At 41.1% G+C, this 24,479-nt stretch overlaps 1 protein-coding gene across 8 annotated transcripts in view; it reads right to left on the bottom strand.

Annotated features, from left to right (window-relative positions):
- The window catches only part of PUM2 (pumilio RNA binding family member 2), a 76,348-nt gene that overhangs the window by 36,187 nt on the left and 15,682 nt on the right, over positions 1-24,479 (bottom strand). For 5 of the 8 annotated variants that reach the window (XM_066611742.1, XM_066611759.1, XM_066611783.1 and 2 more), the window contains exons 3-10: positions 19,234-19,339; positions 18,865-19,052; positions 16,689-16,861; positions 13,157-13,430; positions 12,670-12,763; positions 11,643-11,765; positions 9,072-9,214; positions 228-366 (exon numbers count right to left, since the gene is read on the bottom strand). In XM_066611742.1, coding sequence (XP_066467839.1) covers positions 228-366; positions 9,072-9,214; positions 11,643-11,765; positions 12,670-12,763; positions 13,157-13,430; positions 16,689-16,861; positions 18,865-19,052; positions 19,234-19,339 — 1,240 coding nt within the window. The remainder of the gene's footprint in view (positions 1-227; positions 367-9,071; positions 9,215-11,642; positions 11,766-12,669; positions 12,764-13,156; positions 13,431-16,688; positions 16,862-18,864; positions 19,053-19,233; positions 19,340-24,479) is intronic. The other 3 variants (XM_066611768.1, XM_066611800.1, XM_066611775.1) reach the window with 2 other exon arrangements.

Here is a 24,479-nt window from a genome sequence, read left to right as displayed (position 1 = left end):
GCTGCTAGATCACACGCTTTTTCCCCCACCTATTGTTTCTTGTGCATGCATTTCTCTTGCTCTTAGCCCACCACCTTTAAACATGGTTAGTGGGAGCCACATTTGAAGTTTTACCCAAGATAAAAAAGCACAGCTATGAAGCGATCACATCTAATGAATCTATTGTGAACACAGAAGGATATTAAGCTTGAACTTGTTCTTAATTTCCTTAAGTCATCATTATATACCTGGCATGCCTGTGGCAAGACCCTGACCAAAAGCCAAAGCTGGATTTGCTGCCGCAGCTGCTGCAAGTGACTCTGCCTGTTGCCCTTGCTGACCCTGATTGGGAGTAAGAGGGCGCTGACCTCCTCCAGTACGAAGAACCTACAAAAGACCAATGACGACACTATTTGCTTAAAATGTGAAGTATAAAAGTGCTGCAACATCTGTTATATGTAGTTTTTGGCTATATTTTTAAAAATGTATAATAACAAAGAAAATGTAGCAAGTGTAGACTAATGAGGAACAAATTATGGCATAAGAAACACAAGTTCAAGATCCTAGGCCTTCTGTAATTCAGTACCAATAAGCATAAGTGCAGAAATAGCAAGTAACTCAGAAGAAATGTGCAACCAAGTCCAGGAATTTTAGTAGGTAAAAAGACATGGCAAGCAGGTTATGGATTTAAAAACCAATCTCTGCACCTGCATTCAAGTCTTATCTCTGAATATGCTTACATGACAAATACTGGTAAACTGAGATTAAGCAATTTAGTGACATATTTACAGTCATGAACCAGCACAGATTTAATACTCATTGGCCATTAATTATGTTTAAGAGTTTGTAAGCAGGTCATGGGATCGCATGTTCCATTCGCCGAAGTCTGTCCTCTTGCACAAATTCCTCTTACCATTCTTAATTATGGCTCATCTTTACCAACTCCCTGGTGTAAAAGCATAATGCCTCCTAATCCAGAATTTGAAACCAGTTTTGAACCAAGGTTTCATATTCTGAGGAAGGCACATACCATGATTTTCATTTTGATGATGGTTAATGTCATTAAGTATGCATCAGCAAACCATGACTAAGGGCAACAGGGAAGAAGGCAGAGGAAATGTGCATGAGAACTATGTTTTCAAACGTATGTGATCCCACAACCCTTTCCCTGATTCTTGGTTAATGATCAAACAAAAGTTGTCTCTGCACTGACCCCTTCTCTTGTTAATGCACAGCCAATAATTCATACACAGATTTTTTTAAATGTTATATGCCTCTTCCTAGACTCCTGTTTCAAAATTTCCTTTACCAGCCAGAGAATGAATTTTGCTTTTTCAGTTTTAAGCGTTCTGTATAGAGGAACTAGAGTGGCTAGATCCATGTATTTCATGCCCATGTACGTTTCTGATTCAAAATTTTTGATTCATTATCTTTACAAGCAAAATACAGTTTGCTAGTAACATAGGTATCTTACTGTAGTGCTTATTCTGGCACTAGTGTTAAACAATGAAAGGCCAATGAGTCATGAGATTCTGCCCCTAAGACTTGGTGCAGATATAATGTTCTTGATCTCCTAGCCATGGTCAGACACGCAAATTTCCACCCCTCTTACCTTTTAGAACAGTGTTTCTCAAACTTTTAGTACTGGGACCCACTTTTTAAAATCTGTTGAGATCCACCAGAAATGATGTCATGACCAGAAGTGACATCATAAAGTAGGAAGAGTTTTAACAATCCTAGGCTGCAATCCTACCTACACTTACCTGGGAGTAAGCCCCATTTATTCTCATTGTTAAAAGCATATACATAGTAGCCTGTTAAAAGTATAGATCCGTAACATTTCCTCAAATGCAGTCACATACCATGGTACCATCAAGTATATTAAAAATAAAATTTTGAAATGAATGGGGACCCATCCAAAATTGGCTCATGACCCACCTAGTGGGTCCCAATCCACAGTTTGAGAAACACTGTTTTAGAAGACCATCATGGTGCAGTATTGTATTAATGCTCAATGGTTAACTGAACCAGAATCTGAGGCTCTTAACATGACATTGCATTGTGTCTGCATGAATCTTAACACTAGCCACGGCTAGCTCAGAGTTGCAACCATATTTAAGATTTGAAAGAGGAATGAAGGGCTGGAGTGGGGAGAACCATAGTTAGAATATGTCAAAGGTTACATCTGCAACAGGTCTAAGATGAAGTAACACCACACAGGAATTCAGGTTGTACTGATGTATATTAATTTGCTCATGCATTTCATTAAAAAGCAGCTTATTTTTTTATAATATACACTATTCAAACAAAACTGCATTTTTGTAACGCACTGACTTTGAAAGGTTAATGCCAGGAGATCAACTATATGTGATATATTAGCAGAGAACTATCCTCCCACAGAATTCAACAGAAGTATGCATTTGGCCATATCAACCTCAAATTAGTTCCATGTGTGATTTATACAATTACTATGCACTAAAAACAATAAGAGAGACCAAATTGAAAGGTAAGACTGAATGAACAGCAGAAGAAACAGGAAATCCTGAACTTACCTGTAAGTTTCTGTTCTCTAGGGAAGAAAGGCAGCTAGTGTTAGGAAAAGTCTGGGTCCAGGAAAGCAGTCACTGTTTTTGAACCACAGGGGATAGGGTCTCTCCTCACTCCCAAAACAGTGATGCTGTAAAGTTCCAACCCCAACAGTACACACAACTAAAAGCATATGCAGCAACCGATCAATTTGGCAGGCGAGAGAAAAGAGCTCTCTCCATGCTCATTAGAGTGCTAAGGAGAAATAGTTCCAAGAATGACAAGTACGATGAGGATACCAAGCCTTCTGCAATTCTAGGTAACACACCTATGAGCCATTTTATCCTGATAGATATTATTAAAACATTTCTACCTCATCTTTTAGCCATTGATATTAGAAGCAGACAAGGCAGCTTCCCATAAATGAAAAACCACAATTAAATATACAAACAATACAAAACCAAACAAGCAGCAGCAAACTAAATAAAACAATGAGGACAATCAAGTATCTTTAGGAAATGCTTTAAGTGGTCAGCACTCAGCTTCCAGCGGAACAGCAGCAAGGATGGAAACAGTCACACACTTGAGGGAGAATGCCAAATTTGGGAAGTTACCCAAACCCCTCTTGCATGTCAATACCAATCAAAGCCCAGAGAGCAGTGGGATGCATAAGAAATCTTCCCTCTTTGATCTTAATGGGCAGAGTCACATGGACAAAGGTAGTCCTTTAGGTATCCTGGCACAAAACCATGTATGGATTTAAAAGTAACACCACCCTGAACTGTACCTGGAAACCAGAATAGATAGTCTTCTCCACCGATATAAGATCCGGCTATATCTGGTGCTATTAACTGCTATCCAGTTAGAATTCCAACATAAAGATGGCGTATTGTAGATCAAGAGATGCCTATTTAGGGCCCTCAAAACAACTTCTAGATTCCAACAAAGTACTCTATGCATAGTGAAGGACTGATGAAAGAAACTGCGCAGATGAGGAGATAAGAGTCATAACTTCAAGTTAAGAGATAAAATACGACTGCATAAACTACTTAGGTTAAAGCATCCACAAACCTAGTCAACAGGAAAGAACTAAAGCTCAGACAACAACCTGTGAAGACTTTCCAGGTATAAAAATCTCTATTGCCTGTTTCCCAAACTGTGGGTTAAGACCTGATTGTTGGTGGGTCCTGAAACTGACAAAGAAAATGCATTGAACCTCTGGAACATGAAACTGAGCCACGTGTGTGTTTACTCATTAGTAGGTGAGAGTGCATAGTCCACTTCAAAGGGCAGGCCAAGGAGAACACAATGCCACATGAATGGTCCTGATCTGATGAACGAATACACCCCAGAAGGAAGTTCCCCCCAAAGCTGAAAAGGAAAATTATTGAGCCCTATGAAAAATTAAACTGAGCCACATGTGTCTTTACTCATAAGTAGGCAACCAGTTCTCAGCATCTATCAAAGGCCTGGTGACACAAGGTCACCAGAATGGTCCTGATCCAAAGAATGTGGAACTCACACACACCCTAGAAGGCTCCTCCCACCATAGTAAAAAGGATAAAAACAGAGGCCAGAGTGGCTGATAAGGTGAAACTTTTTTTTAGTCTTGTTAAGCTAAGCAGGACCTGATAATGTGTCTTTTTAAAATGTGGGTCCCAGTGGGAACCACTGCTCTATTTATCAAGGGGAACTGAAATGCAAAGAAGCTTTTGATCACCTCACTGGAATAGCCATGGGTGCCGAGAACATCCAACTCAAACTCCAGGCAGGTATGTGCAGCATTGCCAGGTTCTGATGAATTATGATGCCCTGCATCCAGGAGGGTGAATGGAGCTTCTAGCAGCAGCCAAGGGTTGAGCTTACAACAAATTTATTAAATCAAAGGATGGGAGCTTCAGCCAAATCCGGATAAAGAATATTACTTTCAACTCTTGCCTAGATATTTTGCACAATCCTCAGAATTAGAGAAATGGGTGGAGAAGCACAATTTCTGCATCACCTCTCAAAACCTTGCATCTCTGTCAGGCCGAGCATCACATCAGTCTACTAATCAGTCTCAGGCTGAGTTGCAGCAGATCAACAAGCATTTCTGCTTCTCCCTATCGGCCAATGCTGCAAGTCTGACTGAGTGGTGCAACCTCTTTCTCATGTAGTGCTCAGAACTGTTTTTACTTTATCTCCCCCTCCTGTTCATGTACGTAATTGCTTTCCTCAAAGAATCTTTTGTCCCCTCCCCAGCAAAAATTCTCCTCGAGCTCAGGAGAAGAGGATTCCTTTGCATACTCTCTTACTTGCTATCACACTCCTTGCAATATATCCGCAAGGCCTCCCAAACTACCAGCTCTGCAGAATGAAACCAGCCTTGCTAGTAAAAGGTTGGTTTTGTAAAACTGTGAAACCCTAACTTGGAGAAATCCAGGGAAAGGTTTTAGTGTGAAAAGGAAGACCACGGACCAAGCTTCTAGCTGCAGTGTTCATGGATGAACAAGTTAGAAAGGTCAAATGTAAGAGAAACCTTCCTGTGTGTCTTGGTGCCTTTAAGATTATTTTTACTTAAGAGTTAAGTTGACCAATTTGAAAGCTGCCTTGGCAAGCATAGAAACTGTTGCTAAAGCTCTCAGGGCCACAACTGGACCATCAAAATCTCTGAATTAAACAGCTTCTGCCTTGTGATCACGTGTTCTATAGGTGATTCATTCACTTCAGTTGGAGGAATCTTGCTGATGATGGCTGAAACAGATATATCCACTACTAACCAGACTTTGCATGATGTTCTTGGGTAACCAGCAAAGCCTATTGCAGAAGGAACAGTAAGATTTGAATTGAGAGGATTCTAGATATTATTTGCACAGAAGACCGAAACGGACTGAAAAAGAGATGGAAGAAACCGACAAATACCACCAGGATGGCAGAGGATGACTTCTAAGAATTTCTTGTACTCTTTCAGTAAGGTTTACATAGCTTGGCCAGAAGCTTGGCAAAAACTGTTCTAGTAGTGGTGACAGTAGAAGGCCCAACTGGACAGGTTCCTCTCCAAGATGGTATCAGATATCAACGTATCAGGTGAATGATGAATGGGATGAAAGGTCCCCATGCATGATCAGGCTATAGCCATTTCACTTTCTTAAGTTACGGTACTCAAAGCAATAGCCTTGAGTGAATGACTCCCATGGCCTCTCTTGGTGATCAATCTGTGGAATAGGGCTGGCAGGGCACCAGCCCTCTTTTTACAGCACTGATGACCTTTTAAAGTGAACTTTGATAAAGGCGAAAATACACAACATTTTTCTTCAACTGGTTAAGAGTACAAGAATTTTCAGCAAAAGCATTTTGGAAATGTCTGTGGAAAATTGAAAGCTAGTTGTTAAGTCTGATCTCCAAAACATGGTTTACAGTGTTGAATTAGTTGCATGAGAAAAGGAAACTAATCAAAGGGTTTTAGCACAGACATCTTTTCAGACCCAAGAATCATCCAAGTTGTTTTTCTAGATGGTTCTGAACCATCTGTTCAAAACCAATCACACCCCAAGATATTTCTGTGAACTAAAGTTTCCTTTAATGAAAAAAGGTTTTAGAAGGTTGCACTTCTGGACAATGCTTTTGACATCTCAACAGCAGACATTTCAGGAATCCTTATTGAATGAATGAATAAACCTTTATTAGGCATAGAATCCTTATTAATGTATGTATTAATGTATTAATGTATTAATGTATTAATGTATTAATGAATCCTTATTAATGTATGTATTAATGTATTAATGTATGTACGAACAGGCCTTGCTGAGGGAGAGTCAGCATGGCTTCTGTAAGGGTAAGTCTTGCCTCACAAACCTTATAGAATTCTTTGAAAAGGTCAACAGGCATGTGGATGCGGGAGAACCCGTGGACATTATATATCTGGACTTTCAGAAGGCGTTTGACACGGTCCCTCACCAAAGGCTACTGAAAAAACTCCACAGTCAGGGAATTAGAGGACAGGTCCTCTCGTGGATTGAGAACTGGTTGGAGGCCAGGAAGCAGAGAGTGGGTGTCAATGGGCAATTTTCACAATGGAGAGAGGTGAAAAGCGGTGTGCCCCAAGGATCTGTCCTGGGACCGGTGCTTTTCAACCTCTTCATAAATGACCTGGAGACAGGGTTGAGCAGTGAAGTGGCTAAGTTTGCAGACGACACCAAACTTTTCCGAGTGGTAAAGACCAGAAGTGATTGTGAGGAGCTCCAGAAGGATCTCTCCAGACTGGCAGAATGGGCAGCAAAATGGCAGATGCGCTTCAATGTCAGTAAGTGTAAAGTCATGCACATTGGGGCAAAAAATCAAAACTTTAGATATAGGCTGATGGGTTCTGAGCTGTCTATGACAGATCAGGAGAGAGATCTTGGGGTGGTGGTGGACAGGTCGATGAAAGTGTCGACCCAATGTGCGGCGGCAGTGAAGAAGGCCAATTCTATGCTTGGGATCATTAGGAAGGGTATTGAGAACAAAACGGTTAGTATTATAATGCCGTTGTACAAATCGATGGTGAGGCCACACCTGGAGTATTGTGTCCAGTTCTGGTCGCCGCATCTCAAAAAAGACATAGTGGAAATGGAAAAGGTGCAAAATAGAGCGACTAAGATGATTACGGGGCTGGGGCACCTTCCTTATGAGGAAAGGCTACGGCGTTTGGGCCTCTTCAGCCTAGAAAAGAGACGCTTGAGGGGGGACATGATTGAGACATACAAAATTATGCAGGGGATGGACAGAGTGGATAGGGAGATGCTCTTTACACTCTCACATAATACCAGAACCAGGGGACATCCACTAAAATTGAGTGTTGGGCGGGTTAGGACAGACAAAAGAAAATATTTCTTTACTCAGCGCGTGGTCGGTCTGTGGAACTCCTTGCCACAGGATGTGGTGCTGGCGTCTAGCCTAGACGCCTTTAAAAGGGGATTGGACGAGTTTCTGGAGGAAAAATCCATTATGGGGTACAAGCCATGATGTGTATGCGCAACCTCCTGATTTTAGGAATGGGTTAAGTCAGAATGCCAGATGTAGGGGAGGGCACCAGGATGAGGTCTCTTGTTATCTGGTGTGCTCCCTGGGGCATTTGGTGGGCCGCTGTGAGATACAGGAAGCTGGACTAGATGGGCCTATGGCCTGATCCAGTGGGGCTGTTCTTATGTTCTTATGTTCTTATGGTCTAAACATAGCTAAGAAAAAGCAACCAGGTGATTGGACCAAGAAAAGGTAGCAGTCTAAAGCTTTAGTTCACTACACAAATGCAGAGTGAACTATCTCCCATCAACTGTGATATCGATGGGCCAGGACCCTTTATCCACTACCCCCGAGGGAAGATTCATAACCATATGAACCTTCTCCCAGGAAATATGCTTCCCTCATTACTGGACTGATATGATGTTCTTGCACTACTCTGGAAAAAAACAGTTTAGACAGCTTCCTCAGGCACTTCCATGGTCTTTGCAGGGTGGAGAGGAACTGGCAGTTGCAAAGTCCATGCTACCTGAAGCCCACTCAGAGTATCAAGAAGTTTTGGCTGTGCTGGGATATAGTGCATCCACAATCTTTGGACATACACATCCCCTCTGTACCAGTGGATCCCATTATATATCATTTCAAAATTCCTCCCCATTGTGGAAATGACTTTATCTACCTGTGATTGCAGTCTTCCTGTCACCGTGTCCTGTGTCTCACTGGTTCTCTGTTGTCTATAAATGTTAACAGGCTGAAAAGAATGTGACACATCATAGAGTTCATACAGTTTAGCATCACAATATTTTCAGCTCTCCAACTCACATCCTGTGAGAACCACCTGTTCGCTATTAGAATTTACAGACAGCAAAGAGCCAAAGAGAAGCAGAAAACAGTGACCGAAAGGCTGCAATTACAGACAGATTAGTCATTTGCATGATGAGGGGATTTTTGAACTGCTTTTTGTAGGGTTTGAAGCTATCTGCAGTGGCAGCTGAAACCTATCCCCTGTGGATACCAGGGGATGCTTGTACATACAGGCAGAGGTCAGGTGGGAGCGGTCTAATGGGTCGTGTATTCCCCTTACTTTCAGAGCTGGCACAGGAAAGGGGCTTCAGTTTCAGTTACCAATATACTGTTGGCCTACAGCCCTTTCAATTTGAGGCTGGTTATTTATCATCTTGGAAAGCTCATCAACGAAGAGACCTACTGAAGCCTGCTAGCCATAAAGTCAGTAAGCCAATCAGAAAGCAGAGTGAAGGGCCTATATTTCTCCAGTTTAAAAATGGACAATGTCTTCATGATTCTGAAGGCAATCTCCACTTTTGAATGGGAAAATGTTTTTTCTTAACGCTAGCTGCCCTCCTCCCTAGAGGGGAGAACTGAAAAACTGCTGATCCAGTTGTAAACTAAATATGCTGCAAAAACTAAACATAATTAAATACCAACTGCTGTCCGTAATGAAGACACAAGTTGTATGCTCTTACATATGCTATTTTTTCCAAATGGTATACAAAAGTACATGACAAATTGTACCAGTATACAAAAGTATTGTTAAACAGTCTGTAGACATCAGGCTCTATCCAGTTTACCTGCTGCTGTCCTTGTTGTGCCTGTGATGCAGCCTGCTGACTGGCTGTGTTGCTTGCTGCAGCTGCTGCTTGCTGCTGAAATAAGTTGGCTGGATACACTCCCCAAGGAACTCCATAATACTGAGGAGGGACCACTGCTGGTCCTAACACACACACACACAAGGAAAAATTGGTTTGCTAAACAGAAGAATTTATAGTACAGTGAACCCCCAATTTAATGGACTAATGGGGGAACATATACATTAATGCCAAAAGTTGATAAAATCCAAATGCATTTATGACAATGCACACATGCAACACATATATGGCTACCTTTTAAAGAAGCAGACATGTTATTTCTGAAGTCTGTTAAATCAAGGGTTCACTTTAATAGCATTTATCCCCCTAAATGTTCTGCCCAGTAGACGCTTGCATGTCAAAAGTGATAAGTGACTACCTGACCACAGATGATTAAGCTGAAGGCAGAATTTGTGAAATGAGGGACATATCAATGGGGGTGGGGGAGAATTGCCAAAAGCAAAACATTCGTGATGCATATAGGTTTGGCAGACATGTAAGCACAGGGACATATGAAAAAGAAATTAAACATTCCTGGAGATAAGACAGGGAATTATACATGGTGACTTAAGAGCAAAATCAAGTTTAATGCCATTTTTTAAGGCTTTTCAAAAAGATCCAAAAATTTCAATCTCTCAAACTGAAATATTCAGAACATTTAAGGGAGCTACAGTATGTTGAATTTGAGGGCATGCGATTTGAGGTACATTGCATATTGATATTTTACAACAGATTCTACATTACATTACAATACGTTTGCATAATTTGGTGTGGGGAACAACAGTGCAAATCTATTAAATATTTAAATTAAAAATAAAAATATCAAGTGTCCAAATGCCTATCAGTCATCCAGGGGCCTTTGCACTCATTGGCTTCAAGCACTCAAAACTAGGAGCATGTTAATTAAGCATTTGGATAGAATAGCGTTTGCACATTTCCCCAAGTATCTCAATTATGTGCAAAAATTTTATTTTAGCTTTGTCATAACTTAAAGATTAAATCAGGGAAGAAATTTAGAACATGCTTGCAATAACTAAGCTTCAAAAAGCTGTCACATAGCTATGATTGTGGATACAACAGGAATTAACTTTCAACAGTTGATTCTATCCTAGGCCGACTGAAAACTAAGACCCCCAAAGACTTACAATTTTCAGCTTGCCAGGCATGACTATGATGCCAACTCCTTTACCTAGCCCTTAAAGCAGTCATTTAAAGTAGGGGTCTCCAAACCTCGGCCTGGGGGCCAGATGCGGCCCGCGGCCAGTCTCTAATCCCGAGAACCTCTGGCCAAGTTGACCAAACACAACTGGAGTTATGATTCTGGGGTGGGAGAATGGGAGCCATTTAAGTGTGTGCTTTATTTCTTGGGCTGTGCTGGTGCTTGGAGAAATCCTGGGCATTTGAGCCCATTCATCTATTCATTCATCTAAGTTCCATCTCAGTGTGGAAGGGATTGCCACTTCCGAATTGGTCTTTTCAATGACACTAGATGCTGTTCCAGAACCACTTTTCAGAGCGTGATACTATAGTCTTCCGAGACTGAACTATACTAATGCCAAGTTCCATCTCTAAAGTATTTATTTAAATTTTATTATTTAATTTTTTTTCCAGCCCTCAACACTGTACCTGCTATTTGATGCGGCCCTTCAGCCAAAAAGTTTAGAGACCTCTGATTTAAAGTTTCAAAAGGGGCAGAACTACACTTCAGAGTGGGTGTGGGAGGAGACTGTGCCAATTTGCATATGTGGCTTTCACCACCACTAAGAATTACTAGCTTTTCAAGCCAGAGTAATTTCAACCCAACATGGCCCCCAATGGCCACTACCCCTTGGCCCATCTTCACTCAACTTCAGAAAGCCAATCCAGAATACATGATTTACTAGCTCCCAGCGTTGATAGGGTAGGGGAAAGAAGAGCACATGACCAGTACCAGAAACTTACTGGAACACTTGAGAAAACAAAAAGGTAGCTTCCTTGAAGTAAGTCAACAAAGTATTTGAAGCCCTAATACTTGACAATTCACTAGATCAGTGCTTCTCAAACTCCTACATGGGAGTTAAGAGCATTGCAAGTTGTTGCGGGGGAAGGTAGCAACACAATCCCCAGGATTGCGCTTGCTGCCAGGGACAGGAGGGAGTTTTGCACTTACTGGCAGCCAGTGCTGCAATCCTGGGGAGTCCGTGGTCCTGTGGAGGGCTCCCCAAGTCTTCAATAGTCTAAAAAAGGAAAAAGATGGATTCTTCCAGTTTTGTTGTGAAACCTAAAGTGCCCGTCTTTTTCTTTTTTTAGACTTTTGAAGGCACTGCAGCACTGGCTGCAGATAAGTGCAAAACCTCCCTCCCATCCCCAGCAGCAGAGAAATCCTGGGGATCACATTGCTGCCTTCCCCCCAGCCCTTTAAAGGGGCAGGGACAAGTGCTTCCCTGGCTGGTGTGTTTCGAAAAGGCTTGATGGTTTATCACCAATGTAAGGTACATGGAAACATTGCCAAATCAGGCAGAGGCATTTTCTTACCTGCTAGTGTTGCTGCTGCAGCTAAACCTGCTGCTGTATATGGGTCAGCACCTGGTGGAGCAGCACTAATAATGTAAGGGTTTGGCACAAAAGCAGCTGGAGCCAAGCCTGCTGAAAATACACCTGTTACAGTAACAAAAGGTTGAATTTCACACAAAAAAGCATCATACAAAGTGTTACACCATATGCATTTTAAATTTATTAACCGTAGAAATTTATGAACTGTGCTTGGTAAGGTATATGTCTTGATAAGCAAGACATATACAGTGCACCCTCCACATCAATGGCTTTGGCTTCCATGAATTTGAACCACTGCAGATTAAAAAAAAATTTTTTTGGCATCCCTGTGCCCTCCGAACACTTCCAGGAAGCAACCAGAAACTTCCAGTCATGTCTGGGAGGTGTTCTGAGGCAAGGGAAGTTGACAGCCCACTACACTGGCCTCCCCGTACCACAGAACGCCCCAGGAAGCAAAGCAGAAGCTGCAGGCATGAACCAGAAGTTGTTTCTAGTCACTTCCTGGAGGCATTCTGGACTGCGGGGAAGTCAATGGAGTAGGCTGAGGGTCTGGTACAACCTCCAGAGGCTAACAGGTTAAGGCACTGCACCTCCACAACCCTGCCCCCACTTCACTTAAAGCCAGAACTCCAACATCCATGGATTCTGGTATCTGCAGAGGGTCTTAGAACCAATCTCCTGCGGACATTGAGACATGATTGTACGTCTTTCTAATTCTAAGTTAATGTAGACACCTTTAAAAACTATGTATATGATCTGTATAAGAGTAAATTTTGTAAAATCAACTCATTCTATATAATATTGCCCGAACCCAAGCTTATTATGCTTTTAGACAATACTCTTGTAGTCTTCATTTTTGAAGCATGTCACAATTCACTTTTTTTTATTAACTACCTATTTGCCAAACTCATCCCAAATTAGCAAGTTTTTCATTAAAAGCAGAATGAATCATAGATTACCAGTTACTGTACTTGACAATGAAGCAGATACACTTTGAAAAAAATCTTACCTATGTGTGGTTGCTGTGCTGCTGCCAACGCATACTGTTGTTGTTGGGCTGCTGTTAACTGCTGAACAGTAAGAGCATTAGTCCTCTGGAAAAGCTGAAAAAAAATTCTTAACATTAAAGATAAAGTATGAGTAGTCCCCTCAATGTTGTCTAGGACAGTTCAAGACCCACAGCACTGTATGAGAATTTTTAATTCAATTATGATTTATTCTTATGGTATTAGGGCAGAATGATACATTAGAAGAAATGGGGAGCTGCCAATCAAACTGGCACTGCTATGCATGCTTGAGCGCCTTTATTCTAAAATCACATGGCCTGACGTTATCACACTATGAACTGCCCCATTAACCAATGACTTGGAATAGATAAGGGGAAAACCAACAGGATGACAACTCCAGAACATGTATAAGAACACAGGGTGGGAATACTCAGCATAGGGCTTTTTTGGCCTATCTGTACTTTGAAAGCGACTATAAAACACACTAACCTGCTGCTGCGAATTGTAATCAAAGAGGCCCACAGTTGCTCCTGAAGAGTCCATTTGTACCTGATTTCCAGGATAATCAAACTGCAGAGAATCAAGACCCACTTGTTCCATAGCATCCAAATTCTGAGATTCAGAGTTTGAAAATTCTTCTACTAGAGGTTTGTGTGTTGTAGAATTAGGAAGAGCAGCCAATCCTTCAGCAGTGGTTGGGTTAGGCCCCAGACGTTCAGTTACTTCCGTTGGAGAGGCTTGCCTGCTTCCAGGAGTACGACGGCTAAAAGGAAAAACAGTGTGCTTAAGCAAACAGATTTCAGCTGTTAAGATAAGTGTGCTTAAGCAATCATAATTGCATCTGATGAAGTGAACTGTATTGAGAACTACAGTTCTCAAGTTTATGGAAAAATACATCTGTTAGCTTTAAAGTGTCACAAGACTCTGTGTTTGGCTGCTATCAAGTAACATGCTCCTCTTTTGGAAGTTTAAGCAACGGAATTTTAAGAAAATTTACACATTCACACTTGAAAGTTTAATAAGTATTAGACCAAGCACCTAAACTTGATTCTAGGGCAGCGATTTTCAACCAATGTGCCATGGCATATTGGTGTGCCACGAATGGTCTGCAGGTGTGCCTTGGAAGTTTGGGGAACGGTCATTTATTAATAGGGCCATTGGGGAATGTGAGCTGCCCCACCTTGGGGGAGCAGCATGCCTTGTCAATTGTCAAAAACTGATGGTGTGCCTTGACAATTTTACCGCTTTGTCAGTGTGCCATGAGATGAAAAGGGTTAAAAATTGTTGTTCTAGGGAAAAGAAAAAAGTATATAGTTGTTCTGAATGGCATTTATTAAGCCTACAATTTGAAGTGCTAACATTAAAAGAAATGTGTTTCAGTACTGCTTACCTTTTATACTATTGCTCATTTTTGGAGTTATATAGGTAATGTCCATTGCAGAATTTCAGTACAGCACTAGATAGATATTGCTTTCTAAGATCACCCTTAATACCTATGATAGGACAACAAATCTACAATTTCTGTTTCTGGCTTTGCCTCTTTTACTATAGATGGAGCTGAAGATTAAACAATGCTTGAAAATACAGGCTGTGCCTCGTTATCCACTGGGGTTCCATTTCTAAACACCCAGTGAATTTTTAAAAAATCAGTGGATAAAAAGCTTTAAAGACCCACTTCCAGGTTTCTTGCTCCTCCATGGTCTCCATAGAATGCATCGATATAGACACTATACCGCAGTCAGCCACTAGATGGAGTGGATAATGGAGTCTAATGGAATGAAATTACTCCACTAGACTCCATTATTCTTCCTATCTAAGCCTGAATAGCTTACATTGGTATAGCATCTATATAGAATTGGTATAGCATCTATACCAATGCATTGTGGGGTGACAATGGAGGAGCAAGAAACCTGGAAAGGGGTCTTTAAAGCTATCTTTAATCCCAAGAAGGTTGCAACCAGTGCTGTTTAACAGCAGGGAGGTAGGAAATGGGATTTTGGTGTTTTTCTCTTGTTACAAGGCATTTAAAGGTAAACCCTAGTATCAGTGGTAAGTCAAATCAGTGGATACCGAGGTCCAACCTGTATAACCATAAACGCTCAACCGTGCAGTATGTTTTTGAGAGTTCAAATTCTATTCTATATTCTAAATGACCACATTTCATATTTTGGAAAATATACTGCAGTGTTTTTCAAACTGTGGGTTTGCAACCAATTTCAGGTGGGTCCCCATTCATTTCAACATTTTTTAAATAAATTAGACTTGATGCTACCAATGTACGTGACTGCATTCTGGGAAATGTTACAGACCTATGCTTTTAACAATGATAGTAAATGGGACTTACTCCTGGGTAAGTGTGGTAGGATTGCAGCCTAGGATTGTTAAAAATTTTCCTGTTTGATGATGTCACTTTCAGTCATGACATCACTTCCAGCGGGTCCCAACAGATTCTCATTCTAATAAGTTGGTCCCGGTGCTAAATGTGTGAGAACCACTGACATACCGTTTAGCATATATTCATATAATGCAAACAGGTTAATTCAATGTTCTTCAACCTGTGGGTCATGACCCTAGTGGGGCTGCAAGACCCTAGTGGGGCTCACTGGGTGGATTGTGGCAACCTTTCAAAGCCTGTGCAAGAGAGGGCTTGGATCCAATCTAATACTAGTACTGCCTTATCAAAATTGAGTTCTTGATAGAATTCTGCACAGCCTCTTTTCATCTTGCCATGCAGCTCCTAAGGTCAACGCTGCTCAGGTGGCTACCTCACAGGGTTGTGAAGACACAAGAGGTAGTGGGAAAAGGGGCAGACAGGGGGTGGGTAGTGATGTAGTGGGTAGACTGCGTCCTGAGAGGGAAGCGGAATCAGCAGTGGGTTCCCAGTCTTATACATTTATTCATTGGGTTCATGGTACAAAAGAAGTTGAAGACCACTGGGTTAACTGACTATTCTCTCAAAATTGCTCGTGACTTGTTTATTCAAAAATCACTGTCTGGAACAGAATAATCCATTTCTCTTATTTTAACACGCTTTTCATAGATATTCAAACTGTATAACTTTTTCCTTTAACTAGTTACTAGAGTGTACGGGTAGAACTCAGGAATGGGGGAGAAAGTACTGGGATTCTAAAAGCAATTTGTTGCCAGAGGGCAAGGAACACTTCAGAATCATGGCTTCTCATTTTTTTATATCCTTGAAGACACTGAGTTTTTGTATCACACTGAGTTTAAAGTTGCTTTCTTGAGGGCTGGGGACCCTCAAGATGAGTCAAGAGCACTATGGAATGAGACCTGACAGAAGGAAATTGCCAAACACAATACAGAGGGAATTCTCCATGAACAGAATCAGGTTGGGGGGAGGGGGAGCAGGGAAACCAAGCAGTATAAACTTTACTGTGCTCATGTAAGTTAGTATACAAACTCGACTGCTGTATTCAGGTTAATCATTTGATTAAATAAGGATCTTCAGCCATGAAAAGGATGTTAAGCTACATTTCTTCTACAAGGCAAGAAACACACTTGTTGCTCTAGTTACTTCCTTTTGGGTACCATACAAAATGCATTATTTCTTACTGAAAAGTAAAATGTACGTTAATACTGAAATGCTGTGTAAGAATGAAAGAGCAAAGGTTACCTGCCTACAGCTACAATCCTTTTAATATCTCATGAATTTGTGAAGAAGTCCCACAGAACAATTAAGCTGCAAAAAAGGTTCCGTGGTCATACCAAAATCATTCCTTCCCTATCTCACAACAATGACAAGATGGATCAAAGTCTCCTCCTTTCTTTGGAGACTCAAATGCCAACAGGGTTGGTTGTGGGATGCTATAGCCTTAATTTCAGTTAAGATTAAACTTATCTTGTTTTAATCAAATGTTATTGGTTTTTAACTTGAGAATATTACAGCAAGGCAGAACATGAATAATCAGTCCAAACATGAAGAAAGCTTTAAACCAAATACATACAAGAACTTTTATCATCATAAATTCACGCTCAACTTGAGAAAAAATTAAAGGCTTACTTAAAATCTTTGCAATCAGCATCCATTCCATTTGGCAAACCTCTGCCATTTATTTTAGCAACATCATCATCATCTCCTTGTTTAAGATCTCTATTTTTGTCCTCCTCAAATGGAGAAGCCTTGCCTTTCTGTTCGCCTTTCTCAGGTCCATCTGTTTCAGTTTCTCTAGTGCCCTGAGGAAAAAAAATCTGATTCTGAATCTTTAGCAGAACACAAAAACAGCAGTACTAAATCATATAATTCTACGCTATACTACATATAAACACCATGAAATCATATTGCATTTGGTAGATACTTTGCCTTTCTCTTCCTAAGGTTGAAACCTGACAACTACCACACACTTAGCAGGCCCTTGAATCTTCTAAGAGCTTATCTTTTGGTACTTTTCCTCGATGTTTGGCAATTTCTTCATCTCCTACAACCTCATTCCACACTATTCTTAAAGGGTTCTCCTGTCTTCAGGATTGGCTGTGTCATAGAGGCAGGTGCAGCAAAATAACATGCACAATATGGAACAGCAAGTTTCCTTTGTTCACTTTTCAATTCACTTTTGCAAGGTTTGGATCCAACCCATTGTCAAGGAAAGAAAGTGAGGCATATGGCTCATCTGTTGATCCTATCTTTGTCCTAGTGGCACAGCAAAGTCATTGACACTACACTCACCTAATCTCTCATATTATACAATACGTGAAACATAAAGGCCATTTTATGGTTATTAAATACATTTTTTATTACTTCTTAGAGTGTTCCTTAAAGTGTACCTTTCCAGTGAGTAAGAAAGTATTACAACCCAAGTCTTACTGAACGTGGCCAAGTGCCCTTCGTGGGCAGTTATTTCTGAGTAAGAAACACTTTTTCAAACGCTTCTACATATTCTCCTTAAATGCAAAAAAATGTTCCACCTGCTTCTCTATACAAATATTTAAAAAACCTTCCTAAATAGTGCTTTCATGTTAAAATTCAGTAACAAGAGTGAATATAAAAACTCTCTCACCTGAACAAAAAGAATTCAATAAACTATACAAAGATACTGATAACACTGGCATAGCAGATGAAAGACTACTGAAATCAAATCAGGATCCAAGGAATCATCCACACATGTTCAAGTCCCTCTATGTTACACTGAGACATTCAATTGCCTTTTTCTCCTCTTGCTGCAATGAAGTTGTTCACAGTGCAGTCCAACTTTAGGAAGCTGCAAAAAGGAGAGGGGTGGGGGCTCTACAAAACCCTGGTGGGCACATGGAAACTCTGTATGCAGCTCTTTTGATCCTGGTCATTATTTGAAAGTCAATCATACCTATTTCAAAGAAACCAATGTCACACATGTAGTAAGCAGCAAAAGCTCATGTACACATAGGCTTACACATGTACACATAATATTTTTCTTTCTGTGTTTGTATGGGTATATGCAGTGGGAATGTGTACTAGAAAATACCTACACTTAGTGTTTCCTTTAAGCTGTGCAACTATGCAGTTCCAAACCAAACTCTGCACAACATAGAGCTCAGAAACCCACAAGTTCAGCGATAATGTGAAACGCCGTTGCAAAGTGTCCAGGGATAGCACTGTGATGGTGCACATGAGAAGGGATCTGGGCATTGACACGGACTCTTCAGAGCAGGGGTCAGCAACCTATGGGTTGATTTGGTTCTGCCAGCCGAAGTTGTCCAGCTTGCACGGAGCTTTGCTTGGAGGTGAAGTCTCCTGCCAGGCAGACAACAGCGAAGTCGCCCATCCAGGCTTGTTGAGTCCCTATGCCACTTCAGGGACAATGGCAGCGCCATCCACCCAGGCTCGTGGAGTCCCTGTGCCACTGCAGGAACACTGCAAGCCTTCGTGGGCAGTTCTACCGTTCCCCATCAAGCACGTGGTGAGCATGTGGGACGCTTTGCCTCCCAAACCAAGCTCCACACAGGCTGCTTCTGGGTGTTCAATAACCCAGAAGTTTGCCAGTGACGTGATAACATCACTGCCTAACTTCCGACCCATTTAAACAAAAAGGTTGCCAACTCCTGCTTTAGAAGAATATAGCCCACAGAGTGCACTGCATTTGAATTTTTGAATGGGAATCCATGTTTGTCAGTTCATTCTTCTACTAAACTAAGTTAGTGAACTAATGGATCCAGATGGATGCTATCACTTAGTATTCTTTTTGGCATAACCAATTACTTACAAAAGCTCCTTTCCGAAACCGTGAGTCCAATTTATCTGCTGGAGAAGAACTTAACACATATTCGACCATGCTCACGCCGAGGCCACCGCTCTCTGATCGAGGAGATAAGACTGCATTTACTTCACTGTTTCCATGAAAAACATGTCCAGGTTTTCTCTGAACCATAATAGGCTGGGACATAGAGTGGTCTGTTTTTATTTATTAAAAAAAATAGATACTAGAATTACTACAATGCAACTCATATCAGAGTCTTTAAAATGGCATCACTGTTCAGTGCAATTTTCTTACAATTAACTTATTCAATCACATTTGAATTCCTATATAATTTCAGAAACAAGTTTAAATTGGGGAATCTCTAAAACCACTTACGAGGTGTTCCCCAGGCAGTTTCTCTCCATTCATCACCAAGAAATATTCCTTTTTGTCCATCCTTTGCTGGATCATCTGGTTCCCAAAATTTTTTGGCAGGTAGCAGCTATTTAAAATGGTAGAAATATCACATTTAACAATTCACACAGTAAACTCCTGATTTTATAGCATATAAGGAACGATACTGGGAAGAAATTAGTACACTCTCAAGATGTGTTTAAGTCTCTCTCTTTAACTACATTTATTATTTTAAATTATCTAAAAAGCTATGCCGCAGTTCTGTGCTAAGAGAAGTTGTGTGCTTGAATCCAGTAGATATGTAACAAGAACAACAAACGTTGAACGCAGATTGTACACCTTCCATTCAACCAACTATATCAGAAGAAAGACTGGCTCAAGATTTCTCTGTAACTATAACTGCTATACATACTGCGCTGGAGACACACTGGACCAGGCATCTACTGGACAGTTTGATGGTGATCTGGTTGTGAAGATTAGCATCACTCATTTGTCATGAATAGATTACTTTCAGGAAGGATTTAGACTTATTTGGACTCCTTTCCTCTACAGGGGTGGGCAACCTATTCAAAGATTATGCCCATGGAGGCTTATGGATCCAGATGAATTCCTGATTGATCTGGGGGATTTTCAGGTCACTAAAACCAGTAGTTCTACCATGGCCCTATCAGCATTTGTAACAGAAAATGACTAGGGCCACTGATTCAATCACTCCACAAAATGGTCAGCTCTCTAGTTTCCTGAGCTGTTGGAAATGAAGTATCTGGGCTAAAGACTTGAGCAACAGCAGATAAGGAATTGCAATGGATGTGATCCAACACAGGCTATAGACAATTTTAGAGTCTACTCCATGGCAAGGATAGCAGAAAAGATGGTGCACTTTTGATAGAGAGATTTCTGGGACTTGGTCTCTGGGTCAAAATGCTAAGCAGACATAGACTCCTTTAAAAGCATATAGAAAAATTTATTTACATGCTATTTACAGATTAAGAATAGATTAGGATGGATACAGGTTCTAAGTTACCCCATGGTGGATCTTTGATTTTCTCCCCGAACCATACCCAAAACTCCTGTACTTGTACTCTATGAAAAACAAGTGACCCATGTGATATTCATGTCACTTCCCTCTCCTTATCTGGCATACTGGTGCATGATTCTAGCCCTAACTGGGAAATCTGTTAGCCAAGTATGGAAGTTCTGGCCTGCAACTTTGATTTCACAAGACCCTGGAATGTTCCTTTTGGGAAAGCTATGACACACGTTTTTCTCTCTCTGCAGGTCATCTTGACATTTACTACCCTGTTTTTTAACAGAAAAACACTAGTCATGCTTTTTCCTAATGTTCCTCCTCTGAGAGAAGTTAGGTTAACCCTAAATATCTATATCACTTTACTGCCACAACTGCATCTGTGGCGAGATGTCTGGTAGAGTTGTTCCAGATGGCTTGTGACCTTTTGTATCTGGGTCTACAGAGGGGTGAGGACACCTCAAAGGCTTGCTCTGACCAATTTGTAAGATGCTAAAGACAAGACCACCATAAACCGCCCTCTGCATTGACATTACTATTGATGCACTCTATGCATCTCTATGCCCAGTTATCTTTTTGGTCCAGTACAATTTTTTTTTAAGCTGTGAAACCCAAGGACGCAGAAAGGATTCCTGGTAGCAAAGTTAGCTACTGCTCTGTACCCATCATAGTTGGTAAGATCTATTGGGGGGGGGGGCCAAATGGCTGAGGGGAAAGATGATAAATGCTTCTCTCAATTATGATTCCATTTGCCTTAAGATGGTAGCTGTCCGCTCACTCCTGAAAATGTCTTCCTTTTTGGATAATTACCAGTCAGTCTCTAATAACCTGCGTTTGAAAGAGATACTTGAGCAGGTAACGGGCAACTCAACTTTAAGGATTTATAGACAGGATTATGTCTTGACCTACTTCAATTTGGTTTTCAGCAAGGTTTGGGATGGAAGAAGCTTTGGTCATTCTAGCTGATGACCTACAATGGGAACTGGACAGCGGGAATTGGTTTTATTTCTCAGCAGCCTGCAAACCCACTGACTATGGTATACTTCTGGAATGCCTAGCGAGGAATGGGTTTGGCTGTCTCAAATACCCTGTTTATTCAGAGGGAAAAGTGGGATATAAATAATTAAATAAGGGACTGATTTGCAGTAGTTTATTTTTGGGGTAGATTCCAGATGATGGTACTGCTTTATGGCTTGACCACTGGCCTGTGGCATCCTGGAGGATTAAATTTTGTCTCCCACCTTCTTGAAAGTCTGCATGAAACCACTGGGGGAGGTCATCAGGAGGTTTGGAGTAGGATATTACTAGTAAGCAGGTAACAATCAACTCTATCTTCATTCCATCTAGATCGATATGGTTGAGTTGCGAATTCTTAACTCAGGGTCAACTGACACAATTCAGGGTCTCCAAACCTGGCACAAAAGTGTTTGTTCATATGTGTTTATGCATTTTTGGGGGGAGGGGTCTGTAACTTTCATCAGATTCTCCAAGTGGCCTATAACTGATGTAGAGATACTGAACCGCTATCTGAAGTTAGTAGCAGACTGGGTGATGGTAAACAAAAATAAATCCAGACAAAAGCATTTGGAGACCCATGACCCAAGTTAAGTTTTGTCAAGTTGTTCTGGTGCCTCCCCCAGCACCACCAGGAGCATCTGGACAGTATGAATGGCAGTGCAGAGAACTTTAAGAACCACAGATCTGTTCTGTTTTGATGCTGTTTATTAATGCTGTATACAGTTTAACACTTTTTGTTAAAACAGGTGAATGTCACTTAGTGAAGTTCTGACCAGTAACAGCCAAGCAAACGCGACAGATGCCACTGGTTTTGTCCCCCTCCCCCCAAGCCTCCAAAGCCAAGGGGAGCTGCACTCCCCTTGCCTCTGGAAGCTTTTCTGAGCCCCACAGAGACAGCAAGCTTCCGCACTCTGCCTCTGCGAGGCACAGAATAGCAGTTTTGGCCAAAAAGACGTGACTTCCGGTTTCCTCTTCCAATTCCTCTGGAAACCAGAAGTGATGGCTTTTTTGCCTAACAAGGCATTCTGAGGCCTGGGGCTTCCCCAGGCCTCCAAATGCCTTGTTAGGCAAAAAACCATCACTTCCGGTTTGGGAAAACAAAAGTTGCGTCTTTTTTGTCAAAACGGCCATTCTGAGCCCCAAGGGATTGCATACAAATGTGCACTGCCTCTGAAGGGCTCATAAAAGCTTCCAGAGGCAAGGGAAACACAGCTCCCCTCAGCTTCGGAGGTTTTTTTAAATGTGAAGCCTTGCTTGACAGCGCTGCCGCCGCCGCTTTACATCCCTATCGGTAAGCAATACATGACTGTAGTGAATTTGTTTTGTTCTATATTTTTCCTATGCTGTGAGCTACATTTAGTGCTTTAGTCATAGCATGGAAGACAGGATATAAATGTTTTAAATGAATATAAATTATGTACAGTTTAAGCACACACGAATATCCAGAACTGCAACCTTACCGAGATGGCCTAACCCGTAACCAATAGGACATATGGCGTCCCTTAGTGAAGTTTGTAAAATATAAGTTCAGTGAACAGGCCATAAATAACGATACTATAAAATACTAATACTAATACTTAAGAACCACACAATGGTTAGTTTTATAGTATGCAAGTGTAACCTACAAAAAAGAACAAGATTTTTCTACCCCTTTAGACAATGCTATTTTCCAAAAGTTTTCCTTCCCCATTCAGGCATATCCCTGCGTGTGTAAACTGATCTCATGATTCCAGTTAGTTGAAACTTATTGGCAGTATATAGAGCTTTACCTGGTGTCCCATTCTAAATGGTTTCCAAGCTACTAATTCTAAAATAGCATAAGCCAATTCCTCACCCTACGTCATGAAATTCACTATCCCCTGGAGTACTGAACATTTATCATTCCAGATGTAGTCCTTCTCAAGTATGTCTCTAAAATCTCAAGAATTGGGTTTCTTGCTTTATATAAAGGCTTAGAATTTTTTTAAATAATTCTCATTAGTTCTGTATAAAGAAGATAAGCCCTACTAGCAATATAGATGGAGTTTTATTTAGCATCCCATTCTGTAAACACAGAGGGTTACCAAGTTACCAATTCTAAAGCCAGGAAAGTATGTCAGCTATTTCAATACATTGAAATGTTCTGACTTAAAGATAAACATTCCCTGCAATAGATGCCATGTTCTGCTGTATTTGCTCTTTTTGCTAACAAAATGGCACTATAATGAAATAAAAGTTCTCAACATACTAAATTCACTGCATATCTTGAAATATGAACTCTGTCTTTGAATGCCTGGATAGTACTGTACAGCTCATCTCTCATCCTTAACTTTTATATTTATTTTTGAAATTCGCCTGATTCAGACATAACACTGAACCATGGTTTAGAGCATCGGCGTCCAAACATTTTGGCAGGAGGGCCACAACATCTCTCTGACACTGTATCAGGGGCCAGGGAAAAAAGAATTAATTTACATTTAAAATTTGAATAAATTTACATAAATGAACTTATTAGAGATAAGAACATAAGAACAGCCCCACTGGATCAGGCCATAGGCCCATCTAGTCCAGCTTCCTGTATCTCACAGCAGCCCACCAAATGCCCCAGGGAGCATACCAGATAACAAGAGACCTCATCCTGGTGCCCTCCCTTGCATCTGGCATTCTGACACAACCCATTTCTAAAATCAGGAGGTTGCGCGTACACATCATGGCTTGTACCCCATAATGGATTTTTCCTCCAGAAACTTGTCCAATCCCCTTTTAAAGGCGTCCAGGCCAGTCGCCATCACCACATCCTGTGGCAAAGAGTTCCACAGACCAACCACATGCTGAGTAAAGAAATATTTTCTTTTGTCTGTTCTAACTCTCCCAACACTCAATTTTAGTGGATGTCCCCTGGTTCTGGTGTTATGTGAGAGTGTAAAGAGCATCTCTCTATCCACTCTGTCCATCCCCTGCATAATTTTCTATGTCTCAATCATGTCGCCCCTCAGGCGTCTCTTTTCTAGGCTGAAGAGGCCCAAATGCCGTAGCCTTTCCTCATAAGGAAGGTGCTCCAGCCCCGTAATCATCTTAGTCGCTCTCTTCTGCACCTTTTCCATTTCCACTATGTCTTTTTTGAGATGCGGCGACCAGAACTGGACACAATACTCCAGGTGTGGCCTTACCATAGATTTGTACAACGGCAAGTACAAGATGGAAC

Source organism: Tiliqua scincoides, chromosome 1, assembly GCF_035046505.1.
Source record: "Tiliqua scincoides isolate rTilSci1 chromosome 1, rTilSci1.hap2, whole genome shotgun sequence".
Taxonomy (NCBI): domain Eukaryota; kingdom Metazoa; phylum Chordata; class Lepidosauria; order Squamata; family Scincidae; genus Tiliqua; species Tiliqua scincoides.
The sequence above is the reverse complement of the archived record's forward strand: the minus strand, read 5'-3'. Positions and strand labels throughout refer to the sequence as shown.